Source organism: Pelophylax lessonae (assembly GCF_965119305.1).
Source record: "Pelophylax lessonae genome assembly, chromosome: 2".
Classification (NCBI taxonomy): Eukaryota; Metazoa; Chordata; class Amphibia; order Anura; family Ranidae; genus Pelophylax; species Pelophylax lessonae.
The window spans coordinates 602,401,877-602,423,824 of NC_138769.1; the positions used below are offsets into that span (position 1 = coordinate 602,401,877).

At 46.2% G+C, this 21,948-nt stretch overlaps 1 protein-coding gene across 1 annotated transcript in view; it reads right to left on the bottom strand.

The window, feature by feature from the left end:
• The window catches only part of AMHR2 (anti-Mullerian hormone receptor type 2), a gene marked incomplete at both ends in the record, with an annotated part of 83,849 nt that overhangs the window by 41,108 nt on the left and 20,793 nt on the right, over window positions 1-21,948 (bottom strand). Inside the window, 2 exons of the mRNA XM_082248159.1 lie at window positions 1,357-1,428; window positions 14,565-14,651. Of these exons, the coding sequence (XP_082104285.1) occupies window positions 1,357-1,428; window positions 14,565-14,651 (159 nt within the window). The remainder of the gene's footprint in view (window positions 1-1,356; window positions 1,429-14,564; window positions 14,652-21,948) is intronic.

A 21,948-nucleotide genomic window follows, 5' to 3' on the forward strand; every position in this document is an offset into this window, starting at 1 on the left:
TATATATATACTGTATATATATTCCCCCTCCCCCAATACCCTTTTTTTATTTTATTTTATTTTGTGCCATACCTGTAAAAGGACTGCAGAGGGCGCCTAAAGAAAGCATATCTGTCCAGGAACCAAAAGGAAGAATGAACTGGAGCCAGGTAAGGAAGGCTCTGTATTGCCCTAGAATCAAAGGCAATCTAAGCTTTTTGAATTGTCCCAGCAGAGTCCTCCCCCGGGATTGGTGAGAGAGCTGGCGGATATTAGTAAGAGAGGAGGGGGCATTGGTGAGAGAACTGTGGGGGGGGGGCATTAGTGATAGAGCTGGGGGTCATTAGTGAGAGAGCTAGGGGGGGCACTGGTGAGAGAGCTGGGGGCATTAGAAAGGAAGGAGGGGGGAATTGGTGAGAGAGCTAAGGGGCATTAGTAAGAGAGGAGGGGGCCATTGGTGAGAGAGCTGGGGGACATTAGTAAGAGAGGAGGGGGGCACTGGTGTGAGAGCTGGGGGGCATTAGTGAGAGAGCTGGGGGAGCATTGATGAGAGAGCTGGTGGGGAGCATGGGGGGGCATTGGTGAGAGAACTGGGGGGGCAGGAAAGAAAATAGAATGAGGGGGCCTAACTAATCCTTTTTTTATGCTACTCACTAGTCCTGAGGGTGTGGATGAGAGACAGAGCTCTATCACAGGTATGCTGCCATGTTTGCGTAAGAAAGTGCCCTGTATGAAAGTGGTTAACTAAATTTACCTAACCTATACATATTATGTACACCAGGGGGTGCTACAGCATTTACCTAAAATTATAATCTATGCTATCTGTTTATAGATATGGGCTCTGTTCACATACTGGCGCATTGGATCGCATGCAGAATCGCTGCGATTCTGCCTGCAATCCCCAATCATTGCAAATCTTGCGACGTCCATGCGATTCCCGTGATTTGCAATGGCACCCCACACGCGTTTCGATTTTGCAGCGATTGTCGTCCGACGAATTGCGGTAAAATCGCGCAAACAGAATCACAGGATGCCTGTCGCCCATAAAAAGTACAAGAACTTCTTTTGGGCGACAGGTGTCCCACGATTCTGTTTGCGTGATTTTACCGCGATTGGTCGGGCGACAATCGCTGCATAATCTCGCCGTGTTTGGGGTGCCATTGCAAGTCACGGGAATCGAACGAGCATCCCGCGATTTGCAATGATTCTGGATCGCTTGATCGCAGGCAGAATCGTGGCGTTTTTGCCCTTGATCCGATATGCCAGTATGTGAACAGAGCCTAATGGAAAATAGATAGGTAGATATTCTTTAAATGTGCATTTAGCTTTTTGATTGGAGATCAAAATTAATTCACTCTGCTTCTTGTATTAACTTACCTATGATTACCCCAGATACGCACAATGCCACAAAAACGGCTATCATTACCACTTGTATGGCCACATGATCACCTAAAATGTACATACAATGCAATACATTAGATTCTTTCAAATCTAGTCTAAAAAGAATAAATAAAACATATCCAGTAAATCTTTATTTTTTGTATATTTTCCCTTTGAGCAATTTTTTTCATTTTTGGCTACTAACTGCTTACAAAGCAACATAAAAATGCTATATAAGAGTTGGGTAAGGAGCTGAAAGAAAAGTCAGCAATGGCAGTCCCAAATTTCTGCTATAAAAAGGTTTACTTCAAAGCTAACATGCCAGAATAGTAATGTAGAAGCTGCCACTGATGGATCCAGTGCAGGATCCAGGGTTGTCATTCTGAGATTGCTTTGCTTAGTAAGCCATTGATTAGGGGCAAACAGGCAGGAAAAATCTAGCGTATCTATTTGTTCTAAGACAGTGACCTTGCAAATAATGAAGGAAACATAATAGCCTTGGAACATGCACCTTCAAAAACAAGTCAGCAATTGCAATGCCCATATGCACTATAATGTCAAAAGTATTGGGACACCTGCCTTTACACGCACATGAACTTTAATGGCATCCCAGTCTTAGTCCGTAGGGTTCAATATTGAGTTGGCCCACCCTTTGCAGCTATAACAGCTTCAACTCTTCTGGGAAGGCTGTCCACAAGGTTTAGGAGTGTGTCTATGGGAATGTTTGACCATTCTTCCAGAAGTGTATTTGTGAGGTCAGGCACTGATGTTGGAGGAGAATGCCTGGCTCGCAGTCATCCCAAAGATGTTCTATCAGGTTGAGGTCAGGACTCTGTGCAGGCCAGTCAAGTTCCTCCACTCCAAACACACTCATCTATGTCTTTATGGATCTTGCTTTGTGCACTGGTCCAAATCATTTGGTGGAGAGAGGATTATGATGTGGGGTTGTTTTTCAGGGGTTGGGATTGGCCCCTTAGTTTCAGTGAAGGGAACGCTTAAGGCATCAGCATACCAAGATATTTTGGACAATTTTATGCTTCCAAATTTGTGGGAGAGTTTGGGGATGGCCCCTTCCTGTTCCAACATGACTGCGCACCAGTGCACAAAGCAAGGTCCATAAAGACATGGATGAGCGACTTTGGGGTGGAGGAACTTGACTGGCCTGCACAGAGTCCTGACCTAAAGCCAACAGAACACCTTTGGGATAAATTCGAGCGGAGACTGCGAGCCAGGCCTTCTCATCCAACATCAGTGCCTGACCTCACAAACGCGCTTCTGGAAGAATGGTCAAACATTCCCATAGATACACTCCTAAACCTTGTGGACAGCCTTCCCAGAAGATTTGATGCTGTTATAGCTGCAACTCCATATTGAACCCTATGGACTAAGACTGGGATGCCATTAACCACTTGCCGACCAGCCACTGTCTATATACGGTGGCAGGTTCCCGCGAATCACCGTACCTGTACAGCAGTTTGCGGGAGCTCCAGCAGTGAAGCCAAACCACGGGGCCGGTGGCTGCGATTGCCGCCAGGCACCCCCGATCGCTCCACGTGAAGAGAGAACAGCGGTCTGATGTTGTAAACACAGCAGACGGTTGTTCTCTCAGGAATCAATACAGAGCTCTTGTGTTCCTCCTATTAAGGAACACAGGTCCCTGTATTGATTTCACAAGCCCACCCCCCCCCACCCCTCCACAATTAGAAAACACCCCCTAGGCTCACATTTAACCCTTTGATTGCCACTGGGTTAACCCCTTCCCTGCTAGTGTCATCTTTATAGTAATAGTGCATATTTTTAGCACTGATTACTGTAGTAATGTCACTGGTCGCCCCTAAAGCGTCAAAAATGTCAGTTAGGGGTCCGATCTGTCCGCCGCAATGTCACAGTTCTGCTAAAAATCGCAGATTGCCGCCATTACTAGTAAAAATAAATAAATAAATAAATAAATAAAAAAGACATAAATCTTTCCTCTAGTTTGTAGACTCGATAACTTTTGTGCAAACCCATCAAAATACACTTATTGGGATTTTTTTTTACCAAAAATATGTAGCAGAACACAAATTGGCCTAAAATGATGAAAAATTTTGATTTTTACCGTTTTTTTTTTTTGGGAACGTTATATAGCAGAATGTGAAAAATAATTTTTTTTTTTTTCAGAATTGTTTTTTTTTTTTTTTTTGTTTATAAAGAAAAAAAAAATAGCAGAGGTGATCAAATACCACCAAAAGAAAGCTCTATTCATGGGAAAAAAGGTCAGTTAAAACGGAAAATTTATATCAAATACTTACCGTAATTTTCCTTTCCTGATGGACTCCATGGCAGCATACGTTTGGGTAGTCCCGCCTCCACTCCTACCCTATAGGACCCCACTCCCATAAATCCTTGCTCCCTTTCAGCATTCGTGTTCTGTAACTAGCCTACTCAGGAACTGGGAGGGGACTCCTGCTGCCATGGAGTCCATCAGGAAAGGAAAATTACGGTAAGTATTTGATATAAATTTTCCGTTTTCCTGACAGACTCCATGGCAGCATACGTTTGGGAAATAACTCGCCAAAACACAATTGGGTGGGCAGATGCTGATAAATTTTAATTAACACCTGCAACAGATAACACTTGAGCACCAAAACCAACAGAAGAAAGAGCCGCCGGCTCAACACAATAATGTGTCATAAATGTATGAATGGACGACCAAGACGCTGCTCTGCAGACCACATCCGGAGCGACATGTCTTGAAGCTGCCCAAGAAGTAGCGACACCACGAGTAGAATGCGCAGTCACCGCTTTAGGAGGAACCAAGCCCTTCTCTCTATAAGCCCACTGAATCGCCTCTACTATCCAGGAGGCAATTGATCTTGAAGAGGCACGCATACCTTTGTTCTTCCCAGACAAAAGGATGAAGAGATAATCCGTCTTCCGGACAGAGGCTGTAGCTTCCAAGTACTGTCTGAGCGTGTTGCCCACATCCAGCGGATGGACTTCCGGAGGTTCGGCCGATGAATTGAAAGTAGGGAGAACAATTTCTTGGTTCTCATGAAAGACCGACGTGACTTTAGGCCTTGCTCCCAGCATTGGAATGAGGACAACTCTATCCGGAAAAAAAGTCAGAAAAGGTTCCTTACTTCCCAGACTTTGGATTTCTGACACCCTTTTAGCAGATGTGATGGCCACCAGAAAGACCGTTTTGAGGGTGAGATGTTTCAATGATATAGGATTTTCAAGACTTGAGCCAACCGATGATAAGAAGTCAAGGACCAGAGGCATGTCCCACTTGGGGAATCTCAGCTTCTTCTGTGGCCTTAGCCTTACTGCCCCTTTGAAGAATTGTCTGATCAAAGGATGTGCAGCCCAGGAAATTCCTGTGAACGCAGATATGGCTGAGACTTGTACTCGTAGGGCGCTTACTGAAAGAGGCAACTCCAATCCCGATTGAAGAAAAGAAAGAATATCTTGCACAGAAGGAGATGACCAGGACTTTCCTTTGGACTCTAGGAAGGAAGTAAACCTAGCCCAAATCCTTTCATAGGTTTTGTTCGTGCTTTGTCTTCTAGCACTCAAAAGAGTTGGTATGGCTACTTCCGGACATCCTAACGCTTCCAGCCTTCCCCTTTCAAAAACCAGACCCGAAGGTGCAGACGGGCTGGGCATGGGTGAAGGATGGAGCCCTGGGACAGCAGATCCGCCCTGAGAGGAAGAGGGACTGGGTCGCGATAGCTCAGTTGAAACAGTAGGGGAAACCACAGTCTGTTGGGCCAGAACGGGATTACTGCAACCACTTTGACTGACTCCATCTGGACTCTCCGCAGGAATTGAAAGATGACTGGTACTGGGGGAAAGGCATAAGCCTTGTGAAACCTCCAGCAATCTGTCAGGGCATCCACCCCGGATGCTCTGGGATCTCTGTCCCTCGAGTAAAACTTCTGCAACTTCCTGTTGTTGAAGGAGGCAAATAGATCCACCTCTGGGATGAACTTCAAGGACAGGATCCAGCTGAACACATCCTCGTGAAGAGACCACTCGTTGTTGTTGAGTTGTGTTCTCGAGAGGAAATCTGCTTGTGTGTTCTGAGCCCCTGGTATGTAAACTGCCGACAGATTGACCAGGTTTTCCTGAGCCCAGGTCATTATTGGCTCTACTTCCCGAAGCAGGGATACGCTGCGAGTTCCGCCTTGTTTCCTCACATAGGCTACTGCAGTCGTGTTGTCTAACCTCAGCATGACTGAGGTGCCCCGAATGAGGCGGCTGAAGGCTAGTAACACTTGAAAGGCCGCTCGTAGTTCCAAGATGTTGGACACCGTCTGGCGAGACCGAAAGTCCCATTTCCCTTGTGCCATCTCTGTTCCGCAATGACCGCCCCATCCGGTGTTGCTGGCGTCTGATGTCACTATCACCCAAGATATGGGGGCTATGGAGTGACAATTGCTCAAATTCTTCAGCTGTAGCCACCACGGAAGCCAGCTCTTCATTTTTGCGGTTATCACAATTCGTTGGGAATTGCTGACTCCGTTCCACTGCTGAAGGAAACCCCTCTGAAAAGGCCTCATCCTCCAGAGAGCCCACTTCACCATAGGGGCTGCCGACACCATGGTGCCAATTACCCTTAGGCATTGTTTTGCTGTGAGACGTGATGCTGACAAAGCTAGAGACACTCTGTCCCTGATTACCGGAATCTTTTCTTCTGGCAGAGAGATGGTACTGTTCTTGGTGTTGAACAGCGCACCCAAAAAGACCAGGGACTGAGTGGGAATCAGATGGCTCTTTTCCCTGTTCAGGATCCAGCCGAACCTCTCTAGAGACGAGATGACCAGACCTAGATGTTCCAGGATGACAGACTTGTCTTGGGCCAGAAGAAGGAGGTCGTCCAGGTAATGATAAAGACGGACCTCTCTCAGCCTTATCAAGGCTACCACCGCTAATAAGACCTTCGAAAAGGTACGAGGCGACGTGGAAAGCCCGAAGGGGAGACATACAAATTGTAGATGACGCTGGCCGACCGAGAATCTCAGATATCGTTGAAACTCTGTTGCCACTGGCACGTGGAAATATGCATCCTTCAGGTCTACTGAGACCATCCAATCTCCTGGTTGAACGGCTTGCTGAATGGAGAATAGAGTCTCCATCTTGAATTTTTCTCCTTTGATGAAGCGATTCAAGTGCGTCAGATCTATCACTGGTCTCCAGGCACCGCTCTTCTTGCGCACCATGAACAGAGGAGAATACACTCCGAATCTTCTTTCGGATTCTGGCACTGGAACCACTGCTCCTTGAGTGACTAGCGAGTCTACGTAAGACAAGAGAATCTCTCTTTTGTCGCCTGACCGAGGAAGGGAGGTAGGAAAAAATCTGTCTCCGGGAATACTGGTGAAGGTCCAAGAATGACCTGCAGAGACCGTGTTGACGACCCAAGTATCCCGGATTGAGGCCGCCCAGACCCGTCGAAAGTGAAAGAGACGACCTCCCACCTGACTGGCCTGAGCGGGCCCGATCTCAAAAGGACTTCGTCGTATCTCTATCCCCAGACGGATTGCTCTTGGGGCCTTTCCGAAAGGAAGACTGCCTGGATTTCCAGTTTCTCCCAAACTCCCTTCCTGGCCTATAACTACGTGCCTCCCTGGCACGATCAGAATTTTGTCTTCTAAGAGGTGGCCTTTTTTGACCCAGAAGACGCCTATCCTGGGGGAGAAAGCCCGATTTACCACCAGTAGCCTTGGAAATAGCGCTATCTAACTTATTCCCAAAGAGGGACGAACCCTCAAAGGGAATGCGGCACCACACCTGCTTAGAAGCAGGATCAGCCAACCAAGGGCGCAACCAAAGTGCACGCTTCGCCGTAACAGATGATAGCATTCCCCGGGCTAACAGGCGAATAACATCAATAGACGCCTCCCCCAGAAAAGCTGAGGCCAGTTTCAACTCTTGGATAGGAGAGTTCTTAGCTGCATCTTCGGAGAAGCTTCTGAGGGAATCATCCACATTATCCACCCATACTTCCATTGCTTTGGACAGAGAAGCCAGGGCCAAGGCTGGTTTACAGGCAGCACCAACTGAAAGATAGACACGCTTCAGGTCCGTGTCGATTTTTCTGTCAAGAGGGTCCTTGAAGGAAACAGTATCCTCAAGAGGCAAAGTAACATGCTTCACTAGCCTCATGACAGCCGCATCTACCAGAGGAGGAGTTTCCAGATGTCTAACTTCCTCTTCTTTGAATGGATAGAGCTTGGCCAATTTTGAAACCATAGAATTCTTTTTCTCCACCTTGCCCCATTCTTCCGTTATGATTTCCCCTAATTCAGGAATGAATGGGAAATTCAGCCGCTCCTTGCTCAGCTGCTTAAAGAGTTTTCTCTGCTTCGGAGCCGAGACTACTGGATCTTCCCAGTTTAAAGTTTCTCTTACAGCCTTTACTAAAGGTGGGACCAGATTAAAAGAGAATCCCAAATTTGGTTCATCCTGATCCGAATCGCTATCAGACTCGAATACCGAGGGATGGCTAGGCTCAGAGGATTCAAGTGCTCTTCCGCTAGTGGTCTCTCTAACTGGAGATACAGATGGCTCTGGCGCTGGGGATTGCCGTCTATTGAAATCAGCCAGGGAGTCCTTGACTATGCGTTTGACCATGGACTCAAGATGTTGGTCAGAGCTTCCCCTTTCACCCGCTGCCCGGGAATAACAGGAGTCGCACAGCGATCTACCATCCAGTAGACGGATACCACAGCCCCAGCACTTAGTCTCGCTGGATTGGCGTGAAGACCTGGGAGGTGACCGGTCTTTACTACGGTATCTGGACTTAGATGAAGAGCCGTGTTTGGAGGAAGAACGGTGATGCTGGGGGTTAGCATGGTGGTCTTCCCGCGTGCCCTTAGGCTGTTCTGACCTAGAGGAGGAGCTGCAAAGGAAACACATAAGCAATAAAGTAATGCAGACCCCATCCGTACGTCCCGCTCCCCCCCTTCAATGCAGCCCTACGCTTACCTAAGAGAGGGCTGGTCACAGGGGAGCGGTGACGCATCCATAGGGAAGCAGCAATGACCACTAGAAAAGGCAATACAGTGCTTAGAATAGGTACAGCAAGCAGTAATGCATTAGGAGAAAGCCCCCAAGAAGGAGACCCACATACCTTGTGAAAGAAGTGCCAGCTCTTGGGACCGCCGTATACTACAGTCAGTTCCACCGCCTGTGGAACTGACAGCCGTTTAAATTCGGCGCCGGCCGTGACGTCACGGCCGCGGCGTACTGCGCATGCGCGAGTATCGGCAATCGCCGCTACTGCGCATGCGCGAGCCAAGCCTCGTTCTCGGTCAGCCGGCGCGCATGCGCAGAGCGACCGAGGACGCCGAAGATGGAACGCAGAGCGTTCCACTGCGTCCACAGAGCCTCCCGGACCACCAGGAAGAGTATGGTCGCAACGGAGAGCCGCACACTGGACCACCATGGAACGCTAGACCACCAGGTACATAAAAGAACAATAAGGAAAGGAAAAACACACTTACCCTTCCCACTAGACACCAGGGACACATTTAGAGCCAGACACCAGGACATCCAATCCAGCGTTGGGGCAATACAATGAGGCCCCCTACCGCAGCTGGGTCATCGGCCATGCCTTAATTAGCCTGCTTTGCCAGGCATTTTCTCGGCTCCTCTTCAACTTGCCCATCCCATACCCCGCAGCAGCAAGGGCTTATTGGGAAACCAGGTCCTGCCGACTCTCAATGACCCTGCGTCATTTAAAACGACCATACTTGTAGGAATTCGGCACCAAACAGGTGCATGGAGGAGGACAAAAAAAGAACACGAATGCTGAAAGGGAGCAAGGATTTATGGGAGTGGGGTCCTATAGGGTAGGAGTGGAGGCGGGACTACCCAAACGTATGCTGCCATGGAGTCTGTCAGGAAAGCAGTGTTTCTCAACCTTTTTTCAGTTGTGGCAGCCTTAAAAATTCTGCACAATCTCGAGGCACCCCATTCTAAAATGTAAAAAAAACCCTAAACTAATAGTTTAACCACTTTACCACCAGAGGATTTTCCTGCTTTACGTCCAGGCCACTTTTTGCGATTCGGCACTGTGCGAATTTAACTGACAATTGCGCGGTCATGCAACGCCGTACCCAAACGAAATTTACGTCCTTTTTTCCCACAAACAGAGCTTTCTTTTGGTGGTATTTGATCACCTCTGCGCTTTTCATTTTTTGCGATATTAATAAAAAAATGCGACAATTTTGAAAAAATAACAATATTTTTCTACTTTGACAGTTAAAAAATATCCAATATATTAAATTTTTGTCATATTTTTAGGCCAAATGTATTTAGCTACATGTCTTTGACAAAAAAATTCTCAATGAGCGTATTTTTAACCGCTTTAAGACCGGAAGATTTTACCCCATTCCTGAGCAGGCCATATTATGCGATTCGGCACTGCATTACATTAACAGACAATTGCGTGGTCGTGCGATGCTGTACCCAAATTAAATTTATGTCCTTTTTTTTCCCCACAAATAGAGCTTTCTTTTGGTGGTATTTGATCACCTGTGCGATTTTTACATTTTGCGCTATAAACAAAAAAAGAGCGACAATTTTGAAAAAATAACAATATTTTTCACATTTTTTATATGAAATTCCCCCCCCCAAAAAAATGTAAAAATCTAAATTTTTTAACATTTTAGGCCAATTTGTTTTCTGCTACATATTTTTGGTAAAAAAAATTGCAATAAGCGTATTTTGATTGGTTTGCGCAAAAGTTATCGCAGCTACTAACTACGGGAAATTTATGTCATTTTTATTGTTTTTTTTTTAACTAGTAATGGCGGCGATCTGGCAGCGATCTGCGATTTTTTTTTCCAGGACTGCGACATTGCGGCGGACAGATCGGACCCTTGACTGACATTTTTGACACTTTTGGGGGTACCAGTGACATTACTACAGTAATCAGTGCTATAAATATGCACTGTTACTGTAAAAATTACACTGGCAGGGAAGGGATTAACTTTTATTGGTGATCAAGGGGTTAATGTATGCCTGGTGCTTACTAACGTGTGTGGGGGGAGGGGATTGTGTGACACAGGCACAGATCGCAAGTTCAGCTATGCTGAATCCTGCGATCTGTCACTGTTTGTCACTTAGGAGATCCGCCCGCTTTGTTTACACAAGCGGGCGGATCTCCACACTCGATCCCCGACGATCGGGGAAGAGCGACGGTGATCACCGCCGCTCATCACCTGGCCCGACTCCCGCTGTGACTGAATACAGTGGGAGCAAGCCTCCGGCGGCGCGCGCGTGCCGCCCACAAGAGGAGGAGTCCAGCGACGTAGGTCTACGTCGCTGGACGATATCAAGCCGCTTTGCCGCAGTACCAGCTCAGTGAGCGGTCGGCAAGTGGTTAAACGTAACAACAGGAATAGGCAGAGTCCAAGCTGGGGAGACCGCTCCAGGTGAGACTGGGATCAGGTGCTGGTCGGATCCGCAATCCAGGATTACATCAAGCAAAAAGGAATGACCGCACTTCCGATGAAATTCAGAAAAAGGAGTGTCTTTATTCCACATCAATAAAATGGCAAATACAGGTACACACTGTGAGTGCAGGACAAAAACGGTAGACGCGTTTCACGACTGGATGTGTCGCTTACTCATTACCAAGTTCACTCTGGATGTGCATCGGCCATATATACACCCCATACATACAGCTGGCAACAATTGGAGTCATCAAACTAGTTGTTGGGAATCTACGGCTCGATTGCACAGACAGAGTGACCCCAACGAAAACCAAATTTAAACACACTTGTGCAGAAAACATTTTCCATGTATATAAATGTAAATCAAATACAATAGATATCCTAGTGATAAGTGCTAAAGTGAGGGAACAATCAAGAGTAAAGGAACCCATATTCAATATTTCCCACACTAACCCATAGACTGGCCGATTTTAAATATATCGGGTTCTCTATAACATTGGTTGGCCACTCTAACATAGATGGAGAGCTATATTTAGCCAAATTAAGCCAATTGGTATGTAGTGATCTGCACCCGATTTTGTTTTTGTATTCCTTTTCTTCCCAAATATTTCCTTCCTTTTTCGGAAAACCTTTTCTGGAAAGTTTTTTCTAGAAAGAGGTTTTTGTGGTTTTAAACACTATGTAAGGAATTTAGTCCATGAGAAAGTATGTGCATACTGGTATTTGTAGCATCTTTCAATACAGCAACAGGTTGTTACAATGTGTTTATATTGATTGACACTTATTGCTGCCTATACACATATTTATACAATTACATAAGAACACAAGCTACATCAGTGTGCACTGCACTTTATATATGTCATATTTGATTAATGTAAACCAGGTATACCCATTTATATATGGAAATAATTGTTTTTTATATTCCTAAATATACATGGTTCACACATATGTGACTTTTTCTCATGCATTTTTATTAGTGTTCACCACTCATAGTTGTTTATGGAAAATGTATTTACATTTGAGACATCTATGCAGTAATTTACATGTACTATGAACTTTCCATCCTTCCACATATACTATCATATTGTTCCACATATGATTGTTGGGCAGAAATCACAGATTGGAGTTTTTTTGATGTTTATATTGCTCCTATCTTGAATACATTACACCGTTTTTTGCAGCCGGTCAAAACGTTTTTTTTAGAAATCAAGAATTTTTTCGTGACACCGTATATCCCCCCTTCAATCCATCATGAATGCTGCCGCCAGACTCGTCCACCTTACCAATCGCTCAGTGTCCGCCGCTCCTCTCTGTCAAGCCCTCCACTGGCTTCCGCTCACCCAACGAATTAAATTCAAAATACTTACAACATCTTACAAAGCAATCCACAGCCTAGCCCCCAGCTACATCACCAGCCTCATCTCAAAATACCAACCTAATCGCTCTCTTTGTTCCTCTCAAAACCTCCTGCTCTCTATTTCACTCATCACCTCCTCCCATGCTCGCCTCCAGGACTTTTCCAGAGCCTCTCCAATCCTATGGAACTCCTTACCCTTATCTGTCCGATTATCCCCCACTCTATTAGCTTTTAGGCGATCTCTGAAAACCCTCCTCTTCAGAGAAGCCTATCCTACCAACCCTTAACAAATGTACCTCCTTTTCTCCATCAACCCATCCCCCACAGTTATTGCCTTTTGGTTCACTTGACCCTCCCTTCTAGATTGTAAGCTCTAAGAGCAGGGCCCTCTAGTTCCTCCTGTTTTGAACTGTATTGTAACTGTATTGTCTTCCTTCACATTGTAAAGCACTGCGCAAACTGTTGGCGCTATATAAATCCTGTATAATAATAATAATAATAATAATATAGTTTTTTCATCATTTTTTTATTATTATGATTACTTTTCACATTTTTTTACTTCAATGTCACCATCAAAGGTTTCCCACACACATTTTTTCATTTATTCTATGCTTTTTTACATATATATACCTTCATTCTATATATGATAAATGCACCAAAATATTGAATATGGGTTCATTTACTCTTGATTGTTCCCTCACTTTAGCACTTATCACTAGGATATCTATTGTATTTTATTTACATTTATCTACATGGAAAATGTTTTCTGCACAAGTGTAAATTTGGTTTTCGTTGGGGTCACTCTGTCTGTGCAATCGAGCCGTAGATTCCCAACAGCTGACCGATGGGATGAACAACTAGTTTGATGACTCCAATTGTTGCCAGCTGTATGTATGGGGTGCATATATGGCCGATGCACATCCAGAGTGAACTTGGTAATGAGTAAGCAACACATCCAGTCGTGAAACGCGTCTACCGTTTTTGTCCTGCACTCACAGTGTGTACCTGTATTTGCCATTTTATTGATGTGGACTAAAGACACTCCTTTTTCTGAATTTCATCGGAAGTGCGGTCATTCCTTTTTGCTTGATGTAAACGTAACAACATCCATACACATGAGCCATCCAACGCTAGAAGTGATCTATTTCTCCACTATTGAAAACTGGTACAGACTAGTATTCTAGGGTTTCTCTTCTCCCTCAGTTTCTCTTCTTCTATTTGCTAATGTGACCCCAGTGCTGATGGAGAAGGGATGAGGAGGAGTAAATAAGGATGCTGTGCATGCACCCATCATTCTCCTTATCAACCAGTGATGACACTAGTTGTCAGGGTGCCAGTGGCTTGACCCACACAGTGCCCAGGGTTGTCAGGGTGCCAGTGACTTGACCCGGACAGTGCCCAGGGTTGTCAGGGTGCCAGTGACTTGACCCGCACAGTGCCCAGGGTTGTCAGGGTGCCAGTGACTTGACCCGCACAGTGCCCAGGGTTGTCAGTGTGCCAGTGACTTGACCCGCACAGTGCCCAGGGTTGTCAAGGTGCCAGTGACTTGACCCACACAGTGCCCAGGGTTGTCAGAGTGCCAGTGACTTGACCCGCACAGTGGCCAGGGTTGTCAGGGTGCCAGTGACTTGACCCGCATAGTGGCCAGGGTTGTCAGGGTGCCAGTGACTTGACCCGCACAGTGCCCAGGGTTGTTAGGGTGCCAGTGACTTGACCCACACAGTGCCCAGGGTTGTCAGAGTGCCAGTGACTTGACCCGCACAGTGCCCAGGGTTGTCAGGGTGCCAGTGACTTGACCCGCACAGTGCCCAGGGTTGTTAGGGTGCCAGTGACTTGACCCACACAGTGCCCAGGGTTGTCAAGGTGCCAGTGACTTGACCCGCACAGTGCCCAGGGTTGTCAAGGTGCCAGTGACTTGACCCGCACAGTGCCCAGGGTTGTCAAGGTGCCAGTGGCTTGACCAGCACAGTGCCTAGAGTTGTAATTCTACAAAATCAAAACCTGTGGCAATTTGTTGCCATTTTGCCAAGGCACCCCTGAAGAACCCATGAGGCACAGCAGGGTGCCACGGCACCCTGTTTGAAAAAGGCTGCCTTAAAGTAACGCAGTGCCGAATCGCAAAAAATAGCCTGGTCATTAAGGGGGAAAATCTTCCGGTCCAGACATGGTTAAAGTTCATACGCATGTAAAGGCAGGCGTCCCAATACTTTAGACAATATAGTGTATGTGTTGTGACCAGATCCTGTAACCTTACAATTTTACAATCAAGAACAGAACTGAATGAGGACAATGTAAGTATCACATTTGTGAATCAATACTAGCTGGTCAAGTCACAGTCATTCATTACCCCTGTCTGACACATATTTTATAACCGACATCAGAGTTTGTGGTCAATCCCTTACTAGAGTTGCTTGCATTCCTTGCTTGCTCCCACGCAGGTGTCGTCCAATCACAGGAGTCGTTCCAGTGTGCGCGTCTTTTTGGTTGAGCTGATAAGAGACCCAGTCAGAGACAGAGACACATCTTTCCTCCCCCAAACAACACCTGTGTTTCACAGTGATAAGCCACCCCGTCCGTGTAATCATACCCAGAACACAAAGAAAATCATCAATTCCAATTTATATGTGCAGACCAGCAGAATATTCCATACAGATATAGTATGAGGTTATTACTATGTGTATAAAGTAATAGAAAAAACAGTTCTCAGCATTCCAACACCCTTGATATAAACTTGTACTGAGAAAATATGGAGGCTGCTATTGCTGACCTTGCCTTCTGAAGATGTCCTGGCCGTCATAATGACACCAGGGACTTTACTGCTTTCTATGCCATTGATCTGGGTCAGGGATGCGAATTGGAATTCTTTACTTCACAGTGAACCAGATTAAACTAAAGTTAGAGACAGCCAGGCAACTAGAGGGAGATCAACAATATTACCCCCTGTGTCGCTCTCAGGTTTACTGTAGGGTTTTTGTCATTGTAAGGCAGGGTGTCAAACTCAATTTAATCGCAGGCCCATCAGCATTAGGGTTGCCCTCAAAGGGCTGGTTGAATTTTTAAGACTAGATGTCCAGAGTCCCCACCCTCCTTTACATCACAGTGCACAGTGCTGGGAGGAAGCTGGAAAGCAAAATGTGCAGAGTCTGGAGGAGGATCAGAGGAGGGTTGGAGTCTGCTGAATGATGATACCAGGGGAGGTGGAGATGAGGGGGTGCTGTGGATGCACAAAGAGGTGCAGGAACTGTATGATGAGGTCTGTCCTCCTGTCTTCTGCCAACTGCTGAGACAAGGTAGGGGTAGAGACAAGGGGGGTGCCACAGCTGCAGGAGAGGTGCAAGGGCCACATGAAATGGCCTGGTGGGCCAGATTTGGCATTGTGATTGACACATGTGTTGTAAGGGCTCATTTAGATGGGTGAATAAGCCCGCCCTCCATGCCGAGCCTCTGGTAGATACATGCCAGCGTCTTTGCATGGAGCTTCTGCATTCGGATCCATGCACCAGCTTCTATCCACATGTCAAACTTTGACATGCGATTGTGCGATTGTGGACCTATGGATATTATTTCTGATACTTAAAGCTGTATTAAAAACATTTATTAGACCTCTTTCACACGATCCAACTGATTGGGTCCGTCTGTCTGTTTTTCAGGCGGACCCAATCAGGCCAGCCATTCTCCTCTATATCTATAGGGAGGCGGATGTCAGCAGAGATGTGTCCGCTGACACCCACCTGGCATCCGATCCAACAAGACATGCCGAAAACAGACAGATGTTGATACATTCGCCATCCATCCAGCGGGCTGGATTGGATGAAAACGGACAGGCTGGCGATTTACATTCAAACTCCCAATAGAGGAGAGCGGGACTCTGACAGGTCCATCCCTGCACAGTGAGTGGAGACGGACCTGTCATCCGCTGAGCAAGCAGAGACCCTCAAAACAGATCCACCCCATGTGAAAGGGCCTTATATTGCAGCTTACCAATTCCTAGATCTGATGGTTGCATTCGTTTTCTTTTTTAGGCTTTCATTTTACTTTATTTTCATCTGGGGATCTGGCCAGTAAGTCTGTTGTTTCAGACAGTTGTTTCACGCTCTTACAAGGTGTATCAATTACAGGGATGAGATAAACCATTTACCACTGACTGGGGTGCTTACAGTGATCAGCTTTATTTATTTATGTAAAATCTTTATCCCAAAAGGAAAACAATTGCTGTAAACGCTTATACAGTGTGAGCTGGAGTTTAGCTTTAATTTCTGCTAGTCCATCTAACACTCTCCTGCCCCCAAACTGACAATGTTGCTGTGCTGCATGTGCTCCTTCATCCAGAGTGGAGGCACTCTAATCCAAAAACTTCTCTCCTGCCCTCAAGTGGTGAACATGGAGGTGTACAGTGTAGGAAATCTTCCTCAGCATCAGCAGCCTTTCTGCCCCCTCTGGATAATAAGGTTTCCTTATAGACTGCAAAACAAGAGAAGGCGCATTTCCAAAATATATATTTTTTGAGAATAAAAAGAACAATTGTTATACTCACAAACGCAAAGCATGTATATGCATATCATAGCAAATGAGACTGATCACCTTCAGGTCTGGTGCAGTCCACCAATAGCGTGGGAAGACCAGGCGGTGTCCGTAATGGCTATTGGTGGACTGCAGCAGAGCTGAAGGCAATTGGTCTCACTTGCTATGATATGCATATACATGCTGTGCGTTTGTGAGTATAACAATTGTTGTTTTTATTCTCAAAGAAAATATATTTTGGAAATACGCTAGGCTGGTGCGCCCTTCTCTTGTTGTTATTTTGGAGGCACTCTAATACAGGAGGTGTATTACTGGCCAGATCACCGGGGGAGAACAGAAGGGATAGCCTAAGGCCCCTTTCACACGAACGATCCGATCAGATCTGCCTGTCAGTTATTTAGGCGGATCTGATCGGATCCTCCATGCATTCCTATGGGGCAGCGGATGTCAGCGGAGATATGTCCGCTGACACCCGCTGTGATCCGCATCCGATCCTGTCCATGAAATCCGGACGGATGGAAACCCTATTTTTAGGCTCTCCTTTGGGATAGGATGAGAACGGACAGGCGGTCTGCTCTCATCCGATTCCCCCATAGAGATTAGAGGGGCTCTGACACCTCCCTCTCCGCCGATCCCTGCTGAGCAGAGAACGGTTCGCACCGGACAGCGGACCGTGTAAAAGGAGCCTAAAAAAAGAAAAACGGATGCAGCCACCACATCTGATGATTGGTAAACTGCAATATACTGTATTACCAATTTGGTTTGGGGTTTAATAATTCTTAAAAGCGGAGTTCCATCCAAAAGTGGAACTTCCGCTTATCTGTCTCCCCCCCGGTGCCACATTTGGCACCTTTCAGGGGGAGCTGGTACCACTTCCAGCAGACCTCGCCGGGGCGAGGTACGTCAGAAGTTCGGCCCCCTTCTCCTCCCTCCTTCTTCCGGTTGCCAGGCCAGTAAGAGAGCGCAGCGTGCTTCGCGCATGTGCAGTAGGGACCTGGCTGTGAAGCCGCAAGGATCACTGCCGGGTTCCCTTACCAGCAATGGCGGCAGCAGCACCCGACAGCCAAAGGAAACATTGGCTGGGGTGCCAACATCGCTGGATTCCAGGACAGGTAAGTGTCCTAATATTAAAAGTCAGCAGCTCAGTATGTGCAGTTGCTGACTTTAAATTTTTGGAGGGGGAGGCGGAACAGCGCTTTAACTAAGGACTATTGATAAATGTGTGTAGCACTGCCCCCTAGGGAGCTGCTGAGATTGGATTCCCCTGGGTTACCCATAGCAACAGTCCGTTAAAACATTAACTTTAACTCTTGGCTCGGACAATGAACAGTCCGGGGGATTTTGTTTTTTGTGTTTTATTTTGAACTGGGATGGGAGAAGGGATGAATGGGATACTCCCAACTATGAACTATTCAAAATTCTGAGGACAATTAGCTGCAGTGTGTGCGGCAAGGCTGCTGCTTCACTCTGCCACAGAAGTGAAGATAGATGAAAAGGCTCCTGTTTAAATTACTCTTCAGGGTCTCAATTTGGCATCCAGTTTCTCTCTTGTTGTGTGTGCTAGCCCCTTGTCCACTCTCTCCGGAGTGGTCCCCTTCCTGGGCAGACCCCCGGAAAGCTCCCTGGTACTCACGGACACTGTTTTTCCTCAGGTTGCTCTGCCACTTGCTCCACTGCAGTATCCCCTGGACCGCCTGGCTCAGCACCACACATCTGGTCCACAAGGCCGACCGCTTGTGACCACCTTCTTCAGCATCAGGAGGAGAGACAGCCATCACCCTCCTCCTGGGACCTGGCTTCCCGCCCAAAGATGCCCTGTCACAATTGCCCTTGGCTTTTATCACCTATCCCAGGATGCACCACTCTTGTGCCAACTCACTGGGACAGCCACAAAAGCCTGTGTGTCATTGGCTGGATTTCCTCCACTGTCCAACAGGCTTCCCTATTGGATACAGTGAGGACACTCTCTCAGACCAAGTGAATCACACATTGACACATGTAACAGGCCTAACTAGTGATCAGGCTCTCCTGATAAGCAGGCAGAGCAAAAACCATGCTTTTCCTAGCACCTACCTAGGAGGGTGCTACATGTGTAAACTGAGGGAGCTAGAAACAAATGTTTTATTTCTTCCCAGCAGTAAAAATAAAAAAAGCTGTTGAATTTATTAAAAACGAGTTTACATTTTTACTTTTTCAGCTGCTTGATTACCATTTAGCTGCTTGCTAGGAAGCAGCTACATGGTTATTCTTGCTTAGGGTCGCGCAGGGGACAGGATCAGAAAGCAGGCTCACCGGACTCAGCAGCTACGTTCAGATTCCTGCCTCCTTTGCCTCCCCAGCTGTGAACCCCCTACTCCAACTCCTCCGGTGTGCCCTCCTCATAGGCTGAGCTGCTGCTGACCTCCTATGTCCTCCACGACTGCTGCTTTCTCTGCAGCCAGTCAGCACCCCAGCCCCTTGTGTTCCCTGGCCATGGGGAAGTCAGCAGCCATGGCTGCTTACCCTAGGCAGCAGTGTGCCCTAGGCGGTTGCCTAGTTCACCTAGCGGGAGCGCCAGCCCTGGAAGTTGAGAGTCTTTACACAATAAATTGTATAAATAATAACTTCAATAATCCAGTCAAGTGAAAAGCAAATTCATTTATATAATACTTATTTCATCTGCACATGTTTGGATAGTTGAAGGAACATTTCACAAGTCCTTTAATATATTAGCCCAATTGCCTGTTTATCCTTGACCCTGCTTGTGCACAACAGAGCCCAGCAGTGTTTACAGTTGTAGCCATAGCTTGGCATATTTACAAACATTTCTCACATGGATGGGATAGGCTCCTTTCAGACGGCCGCTCCGCTGCTGTAGTCCGCTGCGGGACTTTTTTTTTTTTTTTTCCACGGAGCGGATGACATTTGTGTCATCCGCTCCGTGTGCCCGCATATCATCCCATCCGTTTGCGGATGATATGCGGACATAATGTAAGTATATGGCATTGCGGATGTCAGCGGATGACACCGCTGACATCCGATTTTCCTTCCTTTCCGTTTTTTACACGGATGGAAAAATGGGGTTCTGTTCCGTTCCAAAAAACGGAACAGAACTGAAAGGAGGAAAATCGGATGTCAGCGGATGGTATTCCGCTGATATCCGCAGTGCCATTCACTTACATTGATGTCCGCAAATCATCTGCAAAAAAATAGGATGATTTGCGGACACACGGAAAGCAGCGGAGCGGCCGTGTGAAAGGAGCCTTACAGTTGCCTCTAAAGCCGCCAGTGTGACCGGCCCACCGAGAGGCGTCAGGCTTCCAGCCTTGCTCCCATGCCCACAGCTTCTGGGATAACTCCTCCCCTATCTCTTCCATTCATCTAAGGGACTCTGGGGTTGGTTTACTAGAACTGGAGACTGCAAAATCTGGTGCAGCTCTGCAAAGAAACCAATCGGCTTTCGGTTTTTTTTTTGTCAAAGCTTAATTGAACAAGCTGAAGTTAGAAGCTGATTGGCTACCATACATAGCTGCATAAAGTTTTCTACTCCCCAGTTTTAGTAAATCAACCCCTTTGACCTCTCTGGATATGGACTCATACACCTCCACTTGCTATAAGTACACCTTGGACCCCTCAAGATCCACATGAATGGCTAAGTCTATTTTCTCTACTTGAGTGTTACATGGATTGGAAATTATTTTTGATGAATTATATAGCACACAGTTGGAGAAGTTCTCCTGTGTCTATCTAGTTGACATCAAAAGGAGAGCAGAAGACACCAAGCTAAAAGCTATATAAGTACCATATGTGATGACGGGCACCTCTCCCTGTGAGTTTTCCAGTTATGCTTGGTGTTTGATACATGGCATTATTCACTCTGACTCCATGCTGCTTATATGGGGGCTGGTCTTTTAACACATTTTATTGAAGGACACCCTCATGGACTTTAAATACCATTAACCACATGTAGTGGACCATCGCATCGTTCATATGTGGGTTGATCTCATGCTACAACCCAAAGGAATTTTAATACCACTGGCCATATGGTGATAATATTGACTATATGTGGATTGGATTCCCTTACAATCCAGGAGGGGATCCTCTAATGGACTTTGAACAATAACTAACTATATACTAATCCTGGAATATATTCTACCAAAGGATCTATTTTAGGAATCCTGAAGAACATCACGTAACAAGCTATATATTATAATATGGAGGAGGGATTTTTAGGTCTTAGATCCGGCACACACATTTTTTCTCATTTACTTCCTCATTTTTTTAGTTGGGGGGGGGGGGCGCTTAAACAATTTCCCTGCAGCTGCCATGGCTGTGTTTTGAATAATTGGCCAATTATGATTTTATTTTATTAGTTGGATAGTGGGTTTTGTATTTCGCAGATTATTACTGTTTAATAAAGTAATTTTCTTTATTGTTACATGTTTAAGACTACTTTTCTAGGTCCTCTCATAATATATTTATCTAGGAATACACTGCACATTATTTCACATTGTGGTTGGGTTCAGTCTGGTTTTTATTCCTTTTTACTTTTTTTCATAGCTTGGCATGGGCAACAAGCAGAAAATGACACTCTATGTACTGTGCGCTGGTTTATGCACGCGACAGCACACTTGTGCAGCCTAGGAAGTCTGAAGCCTGAAAACATCTATTTTTTTTTCACTGTAAGTCCTCATTTACACTTACGTTGCACTCTCAAGAGCAATCCACTTTTGGATCGCTCTTCAGTGAGCATTTGACAGGCTGTGAGAAGACGTTGTATTGCCTACTTGCTGCCTGTCAAATGGCAGACTACCAAACACTCTTACATTTCTCTAACCCAGTAGGCTGAATGAGAGAAAAGTATCAATCCCACTAATCTATGCTGAACATCATGAATGAATCAATCTCCTGCTGCCAGCTTGTAGGCAGGTGCAGTCTAATTTCTCCACTGCAGGTGGCGCTCTCCCACAGGTGCATTGCAGTTAGAGAGGAAGTCAGGAGGAACAGGGTTACTCTATGGTTTCCTGGGTGACTGGGGAAGCTATCCTATTAGATGCTGCTACCCCATGTTACTCTGTTGGCCATCTTGGGTCAGGCAGAGTCTATTTAAGGACAAAAACAGAGGAAATTCCCGGCTCAACTCACCAACCAGTCTGCTTACCAACCAAATTAACCTGTCCAACAGTATGCGTTAAAAACAGGGGTTTAGTTAGCACACATTCGCAAAAGCATGTGTAAACTGCAAGGCCCCTTCACGGCACCCTGTATTACTTACAGTCCTAAGCC